At 42.8% G+C, this 23,579-nt stretch overlaps 1 protein-coding gene across 2 annotated transcripts in view; it reads right to left on the bottom strand.

Moving 5' to 3' along the window:
• LOC113657243 (calmodulin-binding transcription activator 1-like) overlaps positions 1 to 23,579 on the bottom strand; it is a 255,734-nt gene that overhangs the window by 36,214 nt on the left and 195,941 nt on the right. For both annotated transcript variants that reach the window (XM_027168903.2, XM_027168904.2), the window contains exon 5: positions 16,207 to 16,278. In XM_027168903.2, coding sequence (XP_027024704.2) covers positions 16,207 to 16,278 — 72 coding nt within the window. The remainder of the gene's footprint in view (positions 1 to 16,206; positions 16,279 to 23,579) is intronic.

Here is a 23,579-nt window from a genome sequence, read left to right on the forward strand (position 1 = left end):
GTGTGAAGATGTTGGGTGTGGAGTGTTAAGTGCAATGATGTTGGGTGTGGAGTGTTGAGTGTGAAGATGTTGGGTGTGGAGTGTTGAGTGTGAAGATGTTGGGTGTGGAGTGTTAAGTGCAATGATGTTGGGTGTGGAGTGTTGAGTGCAATGATGTTGGGTGTGGAGTGTTGGGTGTGGAGTGTGAAGGTGTTTATTGTGACGGTGTTGACTCTGTGGAGTATTGAGTGTGAAGGTGTTTATTGTGATGGTGTTGAGTCGGTGGAGTATTGAGTGTGAAGGTGTTTATTGTGATGGTGTTGAGTCGGTGGAGTATTGAGTGTGAAGGTGTTTATTGTGATGGTGTTGAGTCGGTGGAGTATTGAGTGTGAAGGTGTTTATTGTGATGGTGTTGAGTCGGTGGAGTATTGAGTGTGAAGGTGTTTATTGTGATGGTGTTGAGTCGGTGGAGTATTGAGTGTGAAGGCGCTCATATGTTGATTGAACACAGTTGATTGTCTGTGAGACTTGTCTCATATTCCCTGGTATAAACACGTGTCTACTGACCATCTGTGACCCCAGTGACCGTCTGTGACCCCAGTGATTGTCTGTGACCCTAGTGACCGTCTGTGACAATAGTGACCGTCTGTGACAATAGTGACCGTTTGTGACTCTACTGACCATTTGTGACCCTAGTGACCGTCTGTGACCCTAGTGACCGTCTGTGACAATAGTGACCGTTTGTGACAATAGTGACCGTTTGTGACTCTACTGACCATTTGTGACCCTAGTGACCGTCTGTGACCCTAGTGACCGTCTGTGACAATAGTGACCGTCTGTGACAATAGTGACCGTTTGTGACTCTACTGACCATTTGTGACCCTAGTGACCGTCTGTGACCCTAGTGACCATCTGTGACTCCGCTGACCGTCTGTGACTCTACTGACCGTTTGTGACCCTAGTGACCGCCTCTATCTCTACTGTCCGTTTGTGACCCTATTGACCGTTTGTGACCCTAGTGACCGCCTCTATCTCTACTGTCCGTTTGTGACCCTATTGACCGTCTGTGACCCTAGTGACCGTCTGTGACCCTAGTTACCATCTGTGACGCTACTGACCATTTGTGACCCTAGTGACCGTCTGTGACCCTAGCGACCTTCTGTTACGCTACTGACCGATTGTGACCCTAGTGACTGGCTGTGACCCTAGTGACTGCCTGTAACTCTACTGGCCGTCTGAGACTCCGCTGACCGTCTGTGACTCCGCTGACCGTCTGTGACTCTACCGATGATCTATGGCTCCACTGAGTGTATGCGATGCGCGACTCCACTGACCGCCTGTGACTCTACTGACCATCTGTGACACTACTGACCATCTCCGACGCCACTGACCGCCTGTGACTCTACTGACCATCTGTGAAACTACTGACCCCCTGTGACTCTACTGACCATCTGTGACACTACTGACCGTCTCCGACGCCACTGACCGCCTGTGACTCTACTGACCATCTGTGAAACTACTGACCCCCTGTGACTCTACTGACCATCTGTGACACTACTGACCGTCTCCGACGCCACTGACTGTCTGTGACTCTACTGACCGCCTGTGACACTACTGACCCCCTGTGACTCTACTGACCATCTGTGACACTACTGACCGTCTCCGACGCCACTGACTGTCTGTGACTCTACTGACCGCCTGTGACACTACTGACCGCCTGTGACTCTACTGACCGCCTGTGACACTACTGACCGCCTGTGACTCTACCGACCATCTCCAACGCCACTGACTGTCTGTGACTCTACTGACCATCTGTGACACTACTGACCGCCTGTGACTCTACTGACCATCTCCAACGCCACTGACTGTCTGTGACTCTACTGACCATCTGTGACACTACTGACCATCTGTGACACTACTGACCGCCTGTGACACTACTGACCGCCTGTGACTCTACTGACCGCCTGTGACACTACTGACCGCCTGTGACTCTACCGACCATCTCCAACGCCACTGACTGTCTGTGACTCTACTGACCATCTGTGACACTACTGACCATCTGTGACACTACTGACCGCCTGTGACTCTACTGACCGCCTGTGACTCTACTGACTGCCTGTCACACTACTGACCGCCTGTGACTCTACTGACCATCTCCAACGCCACTGACTGTCTGTGACTCTACTGACCATCTGTGACACTACTGACCATCTGTGACACTACTGACCTTCTGTGACATCACCGACCATCAGTGACTACTGACCTTCTGTAACTACCGACCGTTTTGACTCCACTGAACGTTTGTGACTCAACTAAGCGTCTGTGACTGATTTTCAGACCATTTCATTTCAATACATGTTTCTTACTTATTATTCGACACAAGAATCTCACCGTAAATCACGACACAGTACCAGGTGCTGTAAACTTTTTGACCGTGCAGTCTGATAACAGAACGTACAAGTAAATGGAAAACATTCTCAGTGTCTCAGGACAGACACTGTCTTCGGCCCAAACGGAGAAGAAGCCTCGTGTTTCACTGGGGCACCTAACAGGCATCTCCTTTTACTCATTAGTCTGGCGGAGTGCTGGAGAACTGAAGAGATTTAAAAACACTGTCAGCGATCAGGGATTTTCCTGCTAGCCGTTCCTTCACTACTGTTGAGACACACATCCAGATGGTTTTGTGTTAACGCTACAAACGTTATCTGGTCATAATCGTCCTAGACGAAAGCGTAAATTCCTCGTTCTTCCGGAATCAGAAATGTGTGAACTGGTCTTTACACGACGCTCAGGTGTCGGTTATGTCTCAGATTCTTGTTGTGCTGAAAAAAAAAGGGTTTTAATTATCACTCTTGAAGTCATATATTAATCAGCGTTCGATGCGATGACTCTTGACGTATAGAAGACTCATGAGACGAGGTGCATGGGAGCTGTTTTCTGGTGTTGAAAAGTAAACAAACACGACATGGCTGCTGACGGAGTGTCTGATTCTATCATAATGTATTTTTGTAATCTATCTCTTGCCTTGTTGTGCGTGTGTCTGTGTGTGTGTGTGTGTGTGTGTGTGTGTGTGTGTGTGTTGTGTTTGGAGGAGACCCGAGGTTGTTTAATAGCTGCATGGGTGCACTTCATACAAAATGTATATCTATCCTTGTGTGTGGGTGTTGATGTGTATCTCTGTGTGTGTGTGTGTGTGTGTGTGTGTGTGTGTGTGTGCGCAATGCTCTAGGCTGTGTTTAATAGCTGGCCTGGCTGCAAAGTGCGTGTGATGATAGATAGCATTGTGTGACCATCATTAAGCAGGCCGCTGCCCAGGGCACCGCGCTAGCACACACACACACACACACACACACACACACACACACACACACACACACACACACACACACACACACACACACACACACACACACACATTTCAAGGGCAATTTCCCTCACACATGCTGAGGGCTTGATGTACGTAGAGGCCAAAATGTGTGTGAAGATGCAGTGCATTAAAAGCTATAAAGCAGGCCATCTTCACCTGCCTACCCGTATCATTAGAGAGCAACGGGTCAGTCGGCAGCACACACACACACACGCACGCACACACACACACACACACACACACACACACACACACACACACACACACACACACACACACACACACACACACACAGATACACACACCATCTCGACGTATATCTGAAACTTCACAGACTCCGACTCTCGTCTAAGAATAGACTCTTGCCTTTATTATCCTAATGAATATGATTATGAGGGGATTTGGGGAAGCGTTCTCCCTCTGAGATGTCTGAGGCTGGGCACTGGACTCAAGATAACTGTGGTGCCAGGCTGTTTTTCTTCCGATAAACTAAAGCACCCAGTCGATAAGATCCAGACGTTTCACCTGCAATCTTCCATCAGCTGTCTTCAGAGCACATAATGGAATAAAAGAGAGCTGCGTTCTCAGAAGCGCTTTCAACACACGGTCAGAGAGAGAGAGAGAGAGAGAGAAAGAGAGAGAGAGCGAGACAGAGAGAGAGAGTGAGAGAGAGTGAGGCAGAGAGAGCGAGACAGAGAGAGGGAGAGAGAGAGAGAGAGAGAGAGAGAGAGAGAGAGAGAGAGAGAGAGAGAGAGAGAACGCTTCAAAATCGAAATGCTCCGACAGTCCTGAGGGGGCGGTGTTGGTTAAAAGGGAAAAAAAAAACAAGAAGCAAAATCCAATGCATAAAATTTGATTCGCTGGTTTATGAAGAGTGGATATTTGCTGGCTTTGAATGGATGTGTCAGACAAAATCTATATCAAACACCTAGGAAAAAATGCATGCAAGAGAAGCGGATGTCTTGAGGGGATTTTCTTTGTGAGAAAAAATAATATTTTTGACTAGTAATTCAGAAGCAAATATTATCCCAATGTCTCTATCTTCTCTCTCTCTCTCTCTCTCTCTCTCTCTCTCTCTCTCTCTCTCTCTCTCTCACGCTCACTCTCTTTCTCACACACACCGAGCTTCTGTGTGTGTGTACATATGCCACGGGACTAGAGACTAGCTCTTAAACAAATGGGGAGACGTGAGAGATTTGGAATCGGCTGGTTGCGGCCTTCTGTGTCGTAATAGGAAATTAATTGAGGACATCAGTGTGGCATTAATCATTAAAGCACTGATGCTGAGATGGCACTTTGCTGATCACGACTCACCACTTGCATCGCTCACATTAAAAGTTTGCTAGATGCTCCATGGAGACGAGGAAGAGTGGGGGGGGGGGGATGAGAGCGAGAGAGAGAGAGAGAGAGAGAGAGAGAGAGAGAGAGCGAGACAGAGAGTGAGACATTGAGAGAGAGCAAGACAGAGAGAGAGCGAGAGAGAGTGAGAGAGACAGAGAGAGAGAGCAAGACAGAGAGACAGACAGAGAGAGCAGGACAGAGAGAAAGAGAGAGAGAAAGAGAAAGAGAGAGAGACAAAGAGAAAGAGAGAAAGAGAGACAGAGACAGAGAGAGAGAGATAGACGGAGACAGAGAGACAGAGATAGAGAGAGAGACAAGGAGAAAGAGAGAGAGAGAAAGAGATAAAGAGAGAGAGAGAAAGAGAGAGAGAGAGAGACAGAAAGAGAGAGAGAGACAGAGAGTGAGAGACAGAGAGAGAGAGACAAAGAGAGAGAGAGAGACAGAGAGTGAGAGACAGAGAGAGAGAGACAAAGAGAGAGAGATAGACAGAGAGAGAGAGACAAAGAGAGAGAGATAGACAGAGAGAGACAGAGAGAGAGAGAGAGAGAGAGAGACTGTGCATATATGAGAGAAATTAAGTGTAAGAGACGTGATGTACTGTGATGCATCTTTTTCCTGCCTATAATCAGTTATGGTGTAGAAAATGACAGCACGGGGATATAAACTGCTCTCGCCTGATTTTGGTCGTAAAAATCTTTTTACAAGCAGTAAAAATGGCTCAAATCTCATTAATGCACTGATTAATTTGGGGAAAAAAACTGTCATCTTCATTATAGAGATGTAGCACTGATACTTTATAAAGACTATATGTAATTTCTACAAATAATTATTTCATCTAACCTGTAGAACATATCAGTATCTGTACATCTGTACATCTGTATATCTGTACATCTGTACATCTGTATATCTGTACGTCTGTATATCTGTACATCTGTATATCTGTACATCTGTACGTCTGTATATCTGTACGTCTGTATATCTGTACATCTGTATGTCTGTATATCTGTACGTCTGTATATCTGTACGTCTGTATATCTGTACGTCTGTATATCTGTACGTCTGTATATCTGTATATCTGTACGTCTGTATATCTGTATATCTGTATATCTGTACATCTGTATATCTGTATATCTGTACGTCTGTATATCTGTACATCTGTATATCTGTATATCTGTATATCTGTACGTCTGTATGTCTGTACATCTGTATATCTGTACATCTGTACATCTGTATATCTGTATATCTGTACGTCTGTATGTCTGTACATCTGTATGTCTGTATATCTGTACGTCTGTATATCTGTACATCTGTACATCTGTATGTCTGTATATCTGTACGTCTGTATATCTGTATATCTGTATATCTGTACATCTGTATATCTGTACGTCTGTATATCTGTATATCTGTACATCTGTATATCTGTATATCTGTATATCTGTACGTCTGTATATCTGTACATCTGTATATCTGTATATCTGTACGTCTGTATATCTGTACATCTGTACATCTGTATATCTGTATATCTGTACATCTGTATATCTGTATATCTGTACGTCTGTATATCTGTATATCTGTATATCTGTACGTCTGTATATCTGTACATCTGTATATCTGTACGTCTGTACATCTGTATATCTGTATATCTGTACGTCTGTACATCTGTATATCTGTACGTCTGTACATCTGTATATCTGTATATCTGTACGTCTGTATATCTGTATGTCTGTATATCTGTATGTCTGTACATCTGTATATCTGTACATCTGTATATCTGTATATCTGTACATCTGTACGTCTGTATATCTGTATATCTGTACGTCTGTATATCTGTACGTCTGTATATCTGTACATCTGTACGTCTGTATATCTGTACGTCTGTATATCTGTACGTCTGTATATCTGTATATCTGTACGTCTGTATATCTGTACATCTGTATATCTGTATATCTGTATATCTGTACATCTGTATATCTGTATATCTGTATATCTGTACGTCTGTACATCTGTACGTCTGTATATCTGTATATCTGTACGTCTGTACATCTGTATATCTGTATATCTGTACGTTTGTATATCTGTACGTCTGTATATCTGTATATCTGTATGTCTGTACATCTGTATATCTGTACATCTGTATATCTGTATATCTGTACATCTGTACGTCTGTATATCTGTACGTCTGTATATCTGTACGTCTGTATATCTGTATATCTGTACGTCTGTATATCTGTACATCTGTACATCTGTATATCTGTATATCTGTATATCTGTACATCTGTACGTCTGTACGTCTGTACATCTGTACGTCTGTATATCTGTACGTCTGTATATCTGTACATCTGTATATCTGTATATCTGTACATCTGTATATCTGTATATCTGTATATCTGTACATCTGTACGTCTGTATATCTGTACATCTGTACATCTGTATATCTGTACATCTGTACATCTGTATATCTGTACGTCTGTATATCTGTACGTCTGTATATCTGTATATCTGTATATCTGTACATCTGTATATCTGTACGTCTGTATATCTGTATATCTGTATATCTGTATATCTGTACATCTGTATATCTGTACGTCTGTATATCTGTATATCTGTATATCTGTACGTCTGTATATCTGTATATCTGTATATCTGTACATCTGTATATCTGTATATCTGTACGTCTGTATATCTGTACGTCTGTACGTCTGTATATCTGTACATCTGTACATCTGTATATCTGTACATCTGTACATCTGTATATCTGTACGTCTGTATATCTGTACGTCTGTATATCTGTATATCTGTATATCTGTACATCTGTATATCTGTACGTCTGTATATCTGTATATCTGTATATCTGTACGTCTGTATATCTGTATATCTGTACATCTGTATATCTGTATATCTGTACGTCTGTATATCTGCTGTGACGACGCTGTAATAACTGTAAAAAACATTCAAGTCTTTAACTTCGCTGTAAAACTCACTGTTTTTTACGTTTCTTGTATTATCAGGAGTTTAAAAAACATCGTAGATAAATTAAGCAGATTAGAGAGTGCTAGATAACAATGACCTCCATTAGCCATAGCTAGCGTTCGCTAGGTATCTCGCCTGGACTCCTGAGTAAAACACGTCAGTTCAGAAGTAAATCAGGCAGAACGCTAATGATTTTTCAACATATTCGACATACTTTTGAACTAGACGACAGAAGACAGCAATCAGGATAGATAATTGTTCTGTGTATCATATCAAGCTTCCTAGTATAGAACAGGGCTGTCAACTTTTGAGTTCAGCTTAGAGTGAAATTCTGGAGGCGGGGCTTTGATTGTCGGGGAGGGGCTAATGGAGGGGCGTGGCTTGGTGTGGGAAAAAATACAAACACAAAATCCTCGCATTAGCAGAAGTGTATTAAGTATATACTGATTGTCAAAGTATTTGGTATCTGTACAGAATTTCTTGGGAGATTTACATTACATTTAATTTTCTTCACAAACATTTTACAGAAATAGGATTAACATGAGATTAACACTGGGATTATGATGTCGTTGACTTGACATTCTGTTCTTAGAAAACAATAATTAACATTAACTACTAAGCATGTCCAGATATTTGTCATCTGGAAATGCTTTTGTACTGTTTCTTTATGATAAAGTTATGTAAAATAAGTGCTCAGTGCTGCAAAACAAACAACTCTGCTAATGCTAACTTAATTCTATATAAACTATATAACAGCACAGGCCTATTAGTTACTAGCCTGAACTGGACGGAGACACGGAGCGCCCTGTAACTCACTGACCTGCCTGCGTTCACAATTCACACGGTGCAGATGGGAGGGAGAACGGCTGACTACACGGTTTATGGGGATAAATTGTGTATTTCCCTCACAATTGTCACGAAAAACTCACTACACCGTCTGTCTGGCGTTGCTTTGTGAGATATTTTTTTCCTTACTGCTGCACGAGTCTGTGTGAGAATATGGGGGTGTGGCGTGAGAATATGGGGGTGTGGCATGAGAATATGGGCGTGTGGCGTGAGAATATGGGGGTGTGGCGTGAGAATATGGGGGTGTGGCATGAGAATATGGGCGTGTGGCGTGAGAATATGGGGGTGTGGCGTGAGAGCGTGAGATTTGGGTCAATTGCGTGAGTCTCACGCTGAATGCGTGAGAGTTGGCAGCCTTGGTATAGAACTTAAAAAGGCTAGCACGCTAATCAGCTAAAAGTTGCCCTATAACGCTAGCTAGCTAAGTACTTTATAAGTTTATAGTGTCTGGCTGAGCATCGTGAGGCCTTTCAATGTACTGTGATAACACTGTTAGCATTATCAGAGCTTTAGTTTCTCTTTAGTTTAAACTCTCAGAGTTTCTAAGCGAAGCGTACAGTAGGTCGTTTCAGGCTAAACCACCGCTTAGCATCATTTAGCCACTGAACGAACGCCAAACCATGAGGATCATCTAGAGTTACACAGAGTGAAAGTGTTGTTTAGCTGAACAGCACTCCCTGTCTTTTAGTGCTAATCCATAACAGTAAGTGGAGAACATTCAAGCGAACATCAATCCAATTCCTAAATAAAATTCTTCATGGATTCTTCAGTCAGATTATAACCCGGTTTTTAAGGCGGCTCTGGCCTTTATCTTTACACACAGATTTTTTTATATATATAAATCCATAGCCTATGGCTTGCTTGTTCCTTGTTTGTATGTTTTTCTTGTCAATATGTTAATGAGGTGAAGTAACTGTCTGTAAATTTGTGTTTACTGAGGACACGATTGTATTATTCTCACGGAGAGCTGATGATGTTAGGAGGTGTGATGATCAGATTGGGGATAATGTACATGCTGTGTGTGTGTGTGTGTGTGTGTGTGTGTGTGTGTGTGTGTGTGTGTGTGTGGCACAGGTGGACTTGGGAAGGCAGTGGAGCGTTCTCGACCCACAAAGGCCATTAAATAACACTACTCCAGTCTTTGAAGCTGTCTGCTTTTGATGACATCATCTCCTTTAATGATGTATCAAAGCTGACATTCAACTGCATCACTCATTCAGAGGAGTGAACACACACACACACACACACACACACACACACACACACACACACACACACACACACACACACACTTATGACATTTGTCTCCTCATGGGGAATCTCTAATCCTCATGAAAAGGAGAAAATGGTAGCAAGAGAAAGAGAAAGTGTGAGAGGGTGATAGGGAATAAGAGAGAGAGAGAGAGAGAGAGAGAGAGAGAGAGAGAGAGAGAGAGAGAGAGAGAGAGAGAGAGATGGACAGACGGAACAGTGGGGGCTCCATTTGTAACTGTCTACAGTGTGGAGACTAATTTGTTTACAACAGTAATACAAGGTTTAGGAGAAAGTGTATGTAACACACACACACACACACACACACACACAGAGAGAGAGAGAGAGAGAGAGAGAGAGAGAGAGAGAGAGTGTATTCTGTGTGTGTGTGTGTGTGTGTGTGTGTGTGTATGCTTTTGAGTGCAGATGCCCCAAAAGTGATTTTCTCTCCATTTGCCTGATGTGAAATTTTCACTGCTCATAAATATATAGTGCAGACACACACACACACACACACACACACACACACACACACACACACACACACACACACGTACACACACACGTACACACACACACGCACAGGAGGGCTAACAAAACTCCACTGTCTCTATCTGCATTCGGATTGAAACTCAAGTGGGTGTGGTCTAAAGTGAAGAGTTCTAATTATTTATATAAATGTAAATTTCTAATGAATATGCATGCTCTGACATTTCCTCCACCACATCTACTACGTCACTCCAGTTCATAACCGTTAGGGTTCTTATGGCTCTTACGGCAACAATACAATGTTTGATGGTTAAACTGCAAAATTCTAACAATGATTTGACATTAATTTATTTGTTTTAATACGTTATCATTTCTATAGTAACCGCTCATAGACATAGACTTGTACGGTATGTTATCTAAGACTAATGATATACATACTTATAATAATAATAATTAATCATCATCATCATCATCATCATCTTTGATCATTTTTAAAGCCTTTAAAAAAACAAGTTTAAAAATAAATAAACAAAAATAAAACACAATGTATGTATCAGTGCACATTTTCTGTTCCAGACACTGCTCCAAACCCCTAAAACTCCAAAACCCCAACCTAAAGAAACCCCCGGAGGAATCTGTGATGTTTGTGACACGTCCCCTAATCGCTCTGCTGTAGAAACTGCAGCACACGACTGAGTAAAAACCTCCATCACAGACGACCGGGGTCACCAGGGGAAAAGGTCGCTCTCTGTCTGCTCACCATACAATCTGTCCTTCACCTCCTGACAAACTGGCCTACACACACACACACACACACACACACACACACACACACACACAAACACACACACACACACACACACACACACACACACACACACACACACACAAACACCACACACACACACACACACACACACACACACACACACACACACACACACACACACACACACACACACACACACACACACATACACACTCTGAATGACCCTGAGCTCACCCCACTGCCCAGCCTTCATCTCATTGATCTCAAAAAAAAAAGAAAGAGAGGAGAAGGAAAGATCTTGAAAGTGAAGAGGACATGGATCTTGCATGTGGACACAGGGGGAATGGAGGAAAAAAGAAAAACGCAAAATGCTTACTGGCCTAAACGAGAAGCCGGGGTGCGTGACAGCCTTTTAATTGCTTCATTACCGTAATTAATTTGCTCTCTTTTCAATTAGCGCTGGGGATATTGTGATGGGCTTCGTTTTTTTTTTTGGTGATGTTTTTCAGCTGTTTTCTTTCTCTTCCTCTATTGTCCTCTCTCTGATTTTTAAATTCTTTCTCAAATTTTTTTAGAAGTCTGCTTTATTGCCCTGACCGCTATGTAAGGACATTACCGAAGAAGCATTATATATATTTCTGTCAGGACCACTTTGCCAAATGAGAGTTTATTAGATGATAGCATACAGTTAGTGTTGGAGGTATGGTTCTGTTCGGGGCAGGAATCCATGCGCCCGTCCGTACGCATGCGTGGACCGAGCGGGGAGAGCAGCAACTAGAAAATAGAACAGACCTCCCTAACAGAACCATTGGTCATGCATAGAGTTTTTTTTTTTTTGCAAATAATAAATGAAAAACAAAGTGATAAATAAATAAATAAATAAATAAATAAATAAATAAATAAAGAGAGAGGGGGGGGGGAGAGAGAAAAATGTGGAGATTTAAGAAGTAACTGGTAGAACGAACACGGGTTCCGGCATGGTGGAGTCAGGGTTGGAGGAGGGAGTGTAAGTCGCAGCAGCGGCGACGCGCTAGAAAGCGTCTCAATGAATGGGAATTTAAATGGTCGGGTAATATGGATGACGTAACCGGATTGGTGCGCATCGTGGACTGCTGATTAACAGCTGATGCAAGCTTGACGACGTGTCCTGCCAGAACTTACGCGAAGCTTAATATATATATTTCTCCTCTCTGATTGGTCAGGCGGTGTTCACTAATTGTCTGTACCGGCAACTATGACAGTGGTACAGCTGCAAATCGCAGGATTAATACGTCGGATACGTTACCATTTCCATAGTAACCGCTCATTCCCACAGACAATTTTAGGAGAGTTGTTATATAACAGTTATTGAAGGAGTCTCCAGTTTCGGCTTCAGTAAAACCGAAACTTTGAGTTTTCGGGAATTTTCAGGACAAAAGAATTTTGTTTTATTGACTTCAACAGAGAGAATAAAGAGAGGCTGGTGATGGAGCGACTGTTCAATGTTGATATAACAGACATCATAACAGGAACTAAACTGCTTCATGTGCATGTGGTTTATAATCGATAAACTGGCAAACGTCCATGATGTAGGAGGAGTAAAACACTTCAGGATGCGCTGTTACAGGGAAATGATCAACTTCATCAGTAACTCGTAATCAGTAACGTAAACAGTTTCATCACACCACCTCATTGTAGCACAAGACACACACACACACACATGCACACGCACACACACACACACGCACGCACCTTTCTCCATTCAGTTATTTATTGTATAAAACAGTGAGCATTTCTATCAGGGTTTTCTGTCACACTGAGGACATGACTGTAGAGTAGGAGAAAGTAGTGTATGTATGTGTATGTGTGTGTGTGTGTGTGTGTGTGTGTGTAAAGTAATGGTTCATCCGGTCTGGAGAGAAAGTGGGTGCTAATAACACACTGGCACCAGTGTTGACCACACCTGTCTGCAGTATCAGACAGGGCTGTCTCAGGAGGCTGTGTGTGTTTGTGTGTGTGTGTGTGTGTGTGTGTGTGTGTGTGTGTGTGTGTGTGTGTGTGTGTGTGTGCGTGCCGAAATATGTATAAGTGTAGCAGCATCCAAAGCTAGTGCACATACTAGCATGTTATCTTCAGGCAGCTCTATGATTGTCAGAGTAAAGTCAATAAAGGCACTGATATATTTCCCTTCATGTATTCTCTCAGATCTGGATGGAGAGAAGCTCTTCAACTCAGGCAGCTCACATTCTCCAGTAATCCCTGAGCCTTAAGCTCCACCTCTCAGGACCTCCTAAAGTTAATTCCATTAATTCTAGCTGGACATGAACTGAACTGATATGTCTATATCGAGAGGGTGAGATTTTGGTTTTGATTAAAACAATAAAATCTGACATGAGTCAAAAGCAGAGGTGGAGGAGGAGGAGGGAGGAGGAGGGAGGAAGAGGTTTTGGTCATGATTGTTTAAAAAGTTTCTGCATTTGAAAATTATTAAGAAGAAATTAGGAGCGGTCCAGCTTATTATCTATCTATCTATCTATCTATCTATCTATCTATCTATCTATCTATCTATCTATCTATCTATCTATCTATCTATCTAATCTATTTAACAATTTTTCTCCTCTATTTGATCTTTTTCAATTCTCTACTCAACATCTACCAATGAGGAAAAGTAATAAAGTCTATCGTATCCTTCTTCCAAGACGCACAAAGCCATCTTCTACATACACAAGCTTACAGATGCCCAGGATTGACTAATTCTCACTGTGATTGACAGGTGATACACGGTAAGCCCCTCCCATCCAATCTCCCACGTCTGACCGTGTTCTCTTGTCTCTGAGTTTAACAACTTTCCTTCTCGGTCTGCAGTATGTAAGACACGAGTCACACACAGACCTCGTCTTACGTTTTGAAAGCAGAAACCTAAGAAATTAATATCTTTCAATTCAGTTTCAATTTGTCTGACACATTCCGACCTGATCGCACCGCTCACTCTGCGTTATTTCGTCTGTAGCCTACATTATTATTCTAAACCCCCCCCAAAAAGAATTGGGTACACAGGAGGTAAAAACTTTACTCCATGTGTAACAGAAAAGCAGGCTGGACAGGAGAGAGAGAAAAAGTGAAAGTCTCTTGTCCTTCCGCACCGCGTCCTCACGCCGTTTGCTTGCTTTAACGCTCGAGCGACTTCGTGCCCTTCGACGGTGGTAAATAAATTCCCTCTCATAAAAGATGCAGGCGACACGCTGCGCCGTGGTAAACAGTAATCATGTAGCCTGCCATTCAGGCCACGGTGACTAATGTGTGTCTTTCACGTGTGCACTGGCTCAAGTCAAACATCTCAATGAATAAATAAGTGCGTTTTTACCTCACGCTGTACGCTTTACACACTTTACACTTTAACGCTTGACCTTTTGTTCAACGACGTGCACATCCCTGATAGGTCCACTTTAATAACCGATGGTGTCTGTGTGCTTGTGTAGTGTTATTTAAGTCGAACCTACATTAAGTTTCTTGGGTTCGTTTCATTCTCTGAGTTCCTCGAATGAAAACCGAGTGGAGAAGAAACGTGACTAACGTGAGACGACGGGAGAGAAAGGGGCGGGGCTTCCAGATCCGACAGTTCCAAACACCTACAGTACAGTTCCAAATTGGCAAACGTCCGTGATGTAGGAGGAATAAAACACTTTAGGATGCGCTGTTACAGGAAAATGATCAACTTCATCAGTAACTCGTAATCAGTAACGTAAACAGTTTCATCACACCACCTCATTGTAGCACAAGACACACAAACACACACACACACACACACACACACACACACACACACACACACACACACACACACACACACACACCTTTCTCCATTCAGTTATTTGTTGTATAAAACAGTGAGCATTTCTATCAGAAACGTGACTAATGTGAGACAACAGGAGAGAAAGGGGCGGGGCTTCAATATCAGACAGTTCCAAACATCTACAGTACAGAGCTGTCAATCGTGCTGTATGTGGTACTGTACACTGATTGGATCATTTGCTGTCTTTGTCGGGGAGGGGGGGGAGGTCTAAAGAGGTCATGCTGGAAAATATCTATCAATAAATTTCATCCCCCCCCCACATTTTTCACATCCTGAATAACATGTATGAATCCCAATCCTGTGAGTTTGTGTATTTTTGTGTGGGTGTGAGTAGACATGCGCCGCTGGAGCGATCAGCACCATGGCCAGCGCTCTGTGACGTGTGCACACATCTGACTGCTAGCCAGCTGAAAAACAAGTTCTTTTTATGCTCCTTGCTTTAACACCAACACACGGTTAGTGTACTTGGATTGTTCTGTGCAGTTAGAGTATTATCGACAGCTATTCATTTGTGAAATCTGAGCTCAAGTGATTGCTCTGGTGGATGGGAGAGTATCGATCGGGGCGAAGCGGCAGCCGGAGCAGCGGTAATCATGTCTAAAAGCCATGTGTCAATCGACTGTTAGCTTCCTTTAATTTCACAACGGTTCCAGTAAACATAGCACACGTGGTGTATAAACACGCCGCGTGGAGTACGACGTGTGCAACGGTTTCGGATAGAGCGAGCTGCAGCATGCTGTTAATCAGCTGCCCGAGATTTTCACAGAGATTCGGTCTCTTACTGATGCGCTTATTCTCGCTCGCCGTGATCAATCATGTGCTTCAGACAGGCCGAGTGGGGAGAAAACTCTCCATAAATCTATGATCAGTCTCAAACTGAACTGCGCTTTAGAAACTGAGCGGACGTCACGCTGGGATTGAGGTTAGTTTTCTTATAAGATTCCTGCTTTCTTCAATACGCCTCGTCCACAGCAGCCTTCTTCTGCACGGGGTACAGAGGCAGAGCTGAGACACGCCAACAGAATAGTACTAGTACTGTCCCACACACACACACACACACACACACACACACACACACACACATATTCTGCCTCTGGCAATCAGGGCAAGTTCGAGTGAATGTGAGTTAAGAACAGCAGCATTCCTTTTTCGCTCCTTCAATCTGTGCTACATCTCATCTCTCTCTCTTTTTCTTGCTTTCTTTTTATATATTTCCCCCTACACACTGATAAACAGGGAGACAGACAGATTTATAGTAGAAAGACAGATCGGCAGACAGTTTGAAAGACATTTAGATAGATAGATAGATAGATAGATAGATAGATAGATAGATAGATAGATAGATAGATAAAGAGGTCTTACCTGTAGCAGCCAGTAACACCTGCGGTGGAAGGTGGGGATTATAGAGGAGTGGACGTAACACCCGTACAGACACTGTGAAAACACACACACACACACACACACACACACACACACACACACACACACACACACACACACACACACATTCTCAGTGATTACGTACTTACTCATCCACATCTACACAGTTTGCACAGAAAAGCATGCGAGCATGAAACACACCAATTTTGTCTTCCTCACCTAATTAAACATGATGAACAGTAAGTGATGTTTGTTAGTCTGAGACTGTATGGTTTGTTCAGTCACTTAATTATTTATTCTTTCCTGTCGTCTATTAGGTTTTATATTATAGCATGTTAACGTAAATAATTTAACACACCCTTTTATCAGACTTCTTTTAGTGAGTCATTTTGATCCGATTCAAAGTCGATTTTTATTTAGATACCGATTCATACATTTAGGCCACGTTCACACCGCAAGTCTTAATACTCAATTCGGATATTTTGCTCAGATCTTTTTTTTTTTTGTTTGGCTGTTCACATTACCTTTTAAAGTGTGGCCTATATATCAGATACCAGTGTGAACAGTTTGCGGTTTCGAACTGACCCGCATGCGCAAACGAACAATAACGATGACGTAACACGCAGCACGCCGTCGTGCTAAAAAGTTGGCGAGGTTACGGAGAAAGTAATGTGATGTATTCAATGCAAGCATTATGAGCTGGTTCACGTAACCACTTTATATAACACTCTTAACACACACGTTACCAGTCAACTTTTTTTTTGCGCCGGCGAAAACGTGACTGGTAACGTGTGTGTTAAGCAAAAAAAGTCTTCGCCCGGCACATAACTGTGACGAATGTCGACGTAGATTGACGTAAAAGTCGCATCAAATCCGCCTTAGCTTTTCACACTGCGGCCACATTGGGAAAAAAATCAGATTTGGGTCCGATTCAGGACCACATATGGAAGTGGTCTAAATCTGATTTGAAAAAAATCAGATCTGGGCCAGATTTGTGTTCACACTACTGCTGAAGAAGTCTGACCTGGTCACTTGACCCCCAAAAAATCGGATTTGGGCCACTTTTACCTGCAGTGTGAACAGGGCCATAGATACCGATTCACTTAGAGAGTGAATCCTTTTAATACAACCGGATTTACATAGCGATTCATTTAGACTCAGACGGACTTGATTCGTATGATTAGTGATTCATTTGAACAGCGATTCGTTTAAAATACGTCGAAGGATTGACTCTGACTGCGTCATGAATCAAATAGAAAAGAGTATAAAAAGATTTCCATTGCACATTGTCATGTCACTTATTTAAGCAAAGTTCAAGTTTGTTTTCTTAATGTGAAACAAAAAAAAAAAACAACAAAAATTGTAACTTTTAAACAAAACTAAACACATAAATAATGCAATATATATATATATATTTAAAATAGCAAGTTTTCTGTTGAATTATAACAATTAAGTGCAATAAAAATGTACTAATATTGTGTCGAATTATCAGGATATGTCTAGGATAAATACAGTAAATCATGCAGATTATTTTTTAGTTCTAAATTGTCCGAATGACTTTTGAGCACACGACTAATCGCCCCGCGTCTGTCCCAGTGCCCCTGTCCCTGCCTTCGTCTAGTGTCCTTCTGAGCTAGTCGATAGCAGCCGATCGACTCTAATGCTATTTCCAGCTGGGGAATATGTGAGAAGCCAGCCGCCTGGGCCGCCGCTCACCTTAAACAGGCTCCAGATTACGGGAATTAATTGAATACGAGGGATGAGGTTTCAGTCTCACTTTCACGCAGAACAGCGCACTCAGCAAGTCAGAAAATAGAAAGTGTGTAAATGAAAAGGCTCGCTTCCAAATATACACAGCGCATGCACAGATACATCCAGCAAACAGTGTACGGATTTATGGAGCAGCTCTTTGAAAGTCATGGTACATTGTCATCGCAATCTGAATTAGTATAACACACACACACACACACACACACACACACACACACACACAGGAGAAAGTCTGTCATTCCGTTGGACAGGTGCTGAGGTTTCGCTCGAGTACACCTTTCTAGAGATGTGAGGCGTAAAATCAAAACATGTTTTCATGGCACTGACTTTGTTTACCCCCTTATTATAGCACCATAATCCATCCTGAGACACACACTAACACACACACACACACACACACACACACACACACCCTGCACATTCCTCCACATATGTAACACTGTGTCATGGCGTTATAATAGGGAGATAACCAACACTAAAGCACAGCGACTCTTCTCACCTTAGAGTCGAGTGCAGCGGTGATTTATTCCTCTGACACTGCAGCGGTGTGTCGACGCATCCTTCGTTCGTTCATTAAACGATTGCACGACTTATCTTTAATCCACTATGTTTAATTCTGTTACAGTTTTCACTGATGTTATAGCAGCTATAAAGCAGGTTTTTTTTTCTCTTCCTAGATGTTAATGCTTAAAAATGCTTACAGAGAAACGTGGCTCCTTCTTTAAATGTGTACAAACATCTCCTTACAGAAAACCTCACCGTATCAGTTACTCCACATGTTTTACCTTCGTTATTACATCCCTGTAAAGCGGCAGATTCTACAGAAATCGTGTGTATGTATATAATATATAATATAATCCTTGTGTATTATATGTGGAATAATATATTCATTCATTCATTCATTCATCTTCTACCGATTATCCGAACTTCTCGGGTCACGGGGAGCCTGTGCCTATCTCAGGCGTCATCTGGCATCGAGGCAGGATACACCCTGGACGGAGTGGCAACCCATCACAGGGCACACACACACTCTCATTCACTCACACACTCACACACTACGGACAATTTTCCAGAGATGCCAATCAACCTACCATGCATGTCTTTGGACCGGGGGAGGAAACCGGAGTACCCGGAGGAAACCCCCGAGGCACAGGGAGAACATGCAAACTCCACACACACAAGGCGGAGGCGGGAATCGAACCCCCAACCCTGGAGGTGTGAGGCGAACATGCTACCCACTAAGCCACCGTGCCCCCCCTGGAATAAATTATATATATATATATATCATATATAGAAACTTGTGGATTATATGTGGAAAAAAAACAGATTAATTTCAGTTGTGGAGAATCAGATGATCTTCTGCTTGATTTCTGTATTCGTTGTGTGTGTGTGTATGTGTGTGTGTGTGTGTGTGCAATAATGCCTTACGCAGAGGTCTGTATAATGATGAAATATATTGCATTGCAAATTTTTATATATGTAAATATCTTATTACAAATTATTAACACACACACACCCAAACACACAAACACACACACACACACACACACACACACACACACACACACACACACACACACACACGAGTCATTATTCCTCATTAACCGTGGCTAAGAAACTGTAATATACGTTCTGTAAAATATCTGTTTAATTTGAAAAACACTGCATTAAAAAATAAAAAAATAAAAAATTCAGCTCCAGCTCAGAAAACACGAGAGAGATAAAGGACACGAGAGTGATCGAGTTGCTTTTAAGCGAAATAACAAATCGGTTATTAATGGGATCGTTTACTTGTACGTGAAGAAACCACTCCGGCGCTCTGAATAGGTTGAGTCGCGTCTTTGAGTCACATGTTACTGTACGTCTCGAAAGGAGGATACAGTCGGAGGGAGTGTGACGCTGCAGAGCAGAGCGTGCTCCCATGTCCTCTCTCAGCTGAGCGACACTGGCTGGCTGCATGGGTGTGTTTGGTAACAGTGTGATTAAGAAATGACAGCGTCAGAGGCTATTATTTGCCGTCTGGGCCCCAGACAGATGCCAGAGTCTCACACGCTGGGCAATTAAAGCCTAATTACATTCACACGATTAGATCAGCCCCAGCATGGTGTCTGAGAGCAGCTCCTACGCACTGTAACATGCTTTCACAGAAGGATGTGAGTGCACACACACACACACACACACACACACACACACACACACACACACACACACACACACACACACACACACAGCAGCCAAGGTGCCTTTCAGCCTTTCCTTACAATCTACAGTTTCTCTTCTTCCTGGTAAAATCTAATATTCAGCTGAAAACCTCCCGATAGCGTAGCAGTCGTACGACAGATCGGATGTCTGCTGTGATTAAACGTATCCGTGTTGTGACATCAGAGAGGGCGTGGCTTCCTGCTCATTAAAACAGAGTTGCAGGATAATTGTGTTTGTGTGTAAACACACTCCTGTTTGGTCTGTATCATGTTTCACGGTTTGAGGAAACACACCTTCGGTACACAGAGTTAGGAGAGTGGTCCAGCTCCGTTATTAATAACTCCACGATCGGAAACTTATTAACTAATTAGAATATTGTGGGATCGAATCTCGAGCTCGTTAGCGGTACAGCTGGAGCCATGCAACTTATATCTCATAAACAACAGGAAATGGAAGTTGTGATGGTTTTTTTTTTTTATAAGAGGAAATTCCCAAGTCAGAAAATGCTTTAATTACATACAATTTTTTCCCAAATCTTTTTTTAACTTTATATATTTATTTGTAGTTTATTTATTTAACCACATCCTGTGATATTGATTCTGAAACTCATTCCATATGTTAATGTTAATATAGAACATGTAAAAGGTTCCAACTCTCTGTCTCTCTCTCTCTCGCGCTCGCGAGAGAGAGAGCGAGAGAGAGAGAGAGCAGAGCGAGAGAGACAGCGAGAGAGAGAGGTATGGCAGAGAGCGAGGGGAGAGAGAGCGGAGGAGAGAGAGCAAAGGAGGCAGAGAGAGCGAGGGAGGAGAGAGAGAGGGGAGGAGAAATGAGAGAGAGAGCGGGGAGGAGAGAGAGCGAGAGAGCGAGCGAGCGCGAGCGAGAGAGAGCGAGCAAGCCCGCGAGAGAGAGGAGGAGAGAGAGCTGGGAGCGAGCGCGAGGAGCAGCGAGCGAAAGGAGGTCGCGAGCGAGAGAGGAGGAGAAGAGAGAGAGGAGGACCCGAAACGAGCGAGAGAGGAGGAGGGAGGAGGGCGGAGTGCGCGAGAGAGAGCGAGAGACGACGAGAGAGAGAGACGGCGAGAGAGAGGCGAGATTTTTCGATAACATATCCTACCCTACTCGCCACTTTACCTAATCGAGACCAATCTCTATGCTCGAGATACTATAACATCTCTCACTCTTATTCTCTCTCTCTCTTATTCTTTCTTTCTTTCTTTCTTTCTTTCTTTCTCTCTCTCTCTCTCTCGCTCTCTCTCTTATTCTTTCTCTCCCTCTCTCTCTTATTCTTTCTTTCTCTGTCTCTCTCTCTCTCTCTCTCTCTCTCTCTCTCTCTCTCTCCTTTAGTAGATACTGTACCATGTACTCTGTCAGTATTTTGTTTAAAAATGAATCTGATCTTTTCTAAAGAGACTCTTTCCATACATGTTAAATAAACGCCTGTAATTCTGTAAGCGAGTGTGTTATTATAACCCGCACTACTGTCCAAGCTGCTGCTATAGAAACCGAATGGAAGCCTTTTGACCAATCAGAATCCTGGATTTAACGGCGTTGTGGTGCGTCGAGGCCGTAGTCGCTAGCGATTAGATTCTCGTGTAGATTCTCACGAGCTGAATTCTTAGGTGGACTGAAACCTATCGTAGAATTGTTGTTCGTAGATCAGTGTTGTTGAAGCGGCCTGGTGCTCGAAGCGGCTCCTCATCGATCCGCTTTAATTAATTGAGTCTGATGCCACAATTATTTCTTGGTTAGAGGAATAGATTTGACGTGCATGCAGGAAAGGTTCTCCAGCAAGAGAACAACCCAATAAAGCAGAACAATCCAGGGTCGATAGTCTCGTGTGGCAGGCTGTTTGTTAAAGTTAAGTGAAGCTACTTTAGCTTGAAGAATCTGAGCAGAACTTCGTCCGGTTCTGGTGCTCGACAGATATGAGCTAGAGAGTGTTCATTTGCAGGTCTGACTTCACATCAGCTGTTCATTTAAGTTTTCACAAACTGGGAAGCTTTCAGCACAGACCAGCTTATGTTTCGTGGTTTCTTGGTAAAACAAAGAGCTGCTTTTTTTTTTACTTTCTTATGAACTTCAAGAGACTTTGTGACGGAAAGACAGAACGGAACGACCGAACAACTGTTTCTAGCCGTTTCTAACGGAAATTATAAAAGAAACATGTTTTGCGGATGTTTTAAAACATTACAGAACTGGGTTATTTTTATATAATCACATGGTCCAGAGTGTTATAACACTACACACATCACAAAGCAACAATAAACAGTTCACTCAACAGTGTCTGCCTCTCTCTCTCTCTCTCTCTCTCTCTCTCTCTCTCTCTCTCTCTCTCTCTCTCTCTCTCTCTCTCTCTCTCTCTCTCACTATCTCTCTCTGTCTCTCTCTCTGTTCTTCTCTCTCTGTCTGCTTCTCTCTCTCTCACTCTCTCTCTCTCTCACTATCTCTCTCTGTCTCTCTCTGTCTCTCTCTCTGTTCTTCTTTCTCTGTCTGCTTCTCTCTCTCTCTCTCTCTCTCTCTCTCTCACTATCTCTCTCTGTCTCTCTCTGTCTCTCTCTCTGTTCTTCTCTCTCTGTCTGCTTCTCTCTCTCTCTCTCTCTCTCTCTCTCTCTCTCTCTCTCTCACACGCCTTGTCTGAGGTGTGTTATTATATTTAAATAACTTACGCCCGCTGACCAATCAGATTCGAGTTGTGAACGGGTTGTGAGATAATGAAACACAGAGTGTAAGTGATGCTGCAGGATCTGACAGAAAGACCAAAGTGTGTGGTGTGTGTGTGTGTGTGTGTGTGTGTGTGTGTGTGTGTGTGGGGACCTGCTGTCCATGGATGTTAATAGTCTCCTGTAGGTGGAGTCGGGCAAAGCGCCAAAGACATTAAGTGGAATTGAATTCCTTCAAAGCAGCTCCAATCAGCAGGTTTTATCAGGTTAGTGTTGTCCCTTCTCCTCCTCCTCCTCCTCCTCCTCCTCCTCCTCTTCCTCTTCTCTTTAATCTTTCTGGTTCAGTGAATGAAGCATGACATCATTTTGGAATAAATACGTGGTAAAGGCCATACACGTGTGTCTCTCTAGCAGTCAGCCAGGTAGTGATGAGATGAAGAGAACGCTGATGAAGCGGTGTTTATAAAAGACCACGCCCATTCAGACGTGCAAACTCCTCCCACACCATCAGATCTGCTGCTATTAGACACCACGTCAAGGTTCTGATTAAACAGAGACCGGGTTCTACGATAGATATAACGATGAATCTGTAAGTTTTATCAGATATTTAATGAATGTACTTAAAAATACGTATTTTTATATTTTGCATTTATATTTTGCTAACCCTAATCCTAACCCTAATCCTAACCCTAACCCTAATCCTAACCCTATTCCTAACCCTAATCC

Source organism: Tachysurus fulvidraco, chromosome 2, assembly GCF_022655615.1.
Source record: "Tachysurus fulvidraco isolate hzauxx_2018 chromosome 2, HZAU_PFXX_2.0, whole genome shotgun sequence".
Lineage (NCBI taxonomy): Eukaryota > Metazoa > Chordata > Actinopteri > Siluriformes > Bagridae > Tachysurus > Tachysurus fulvidraco.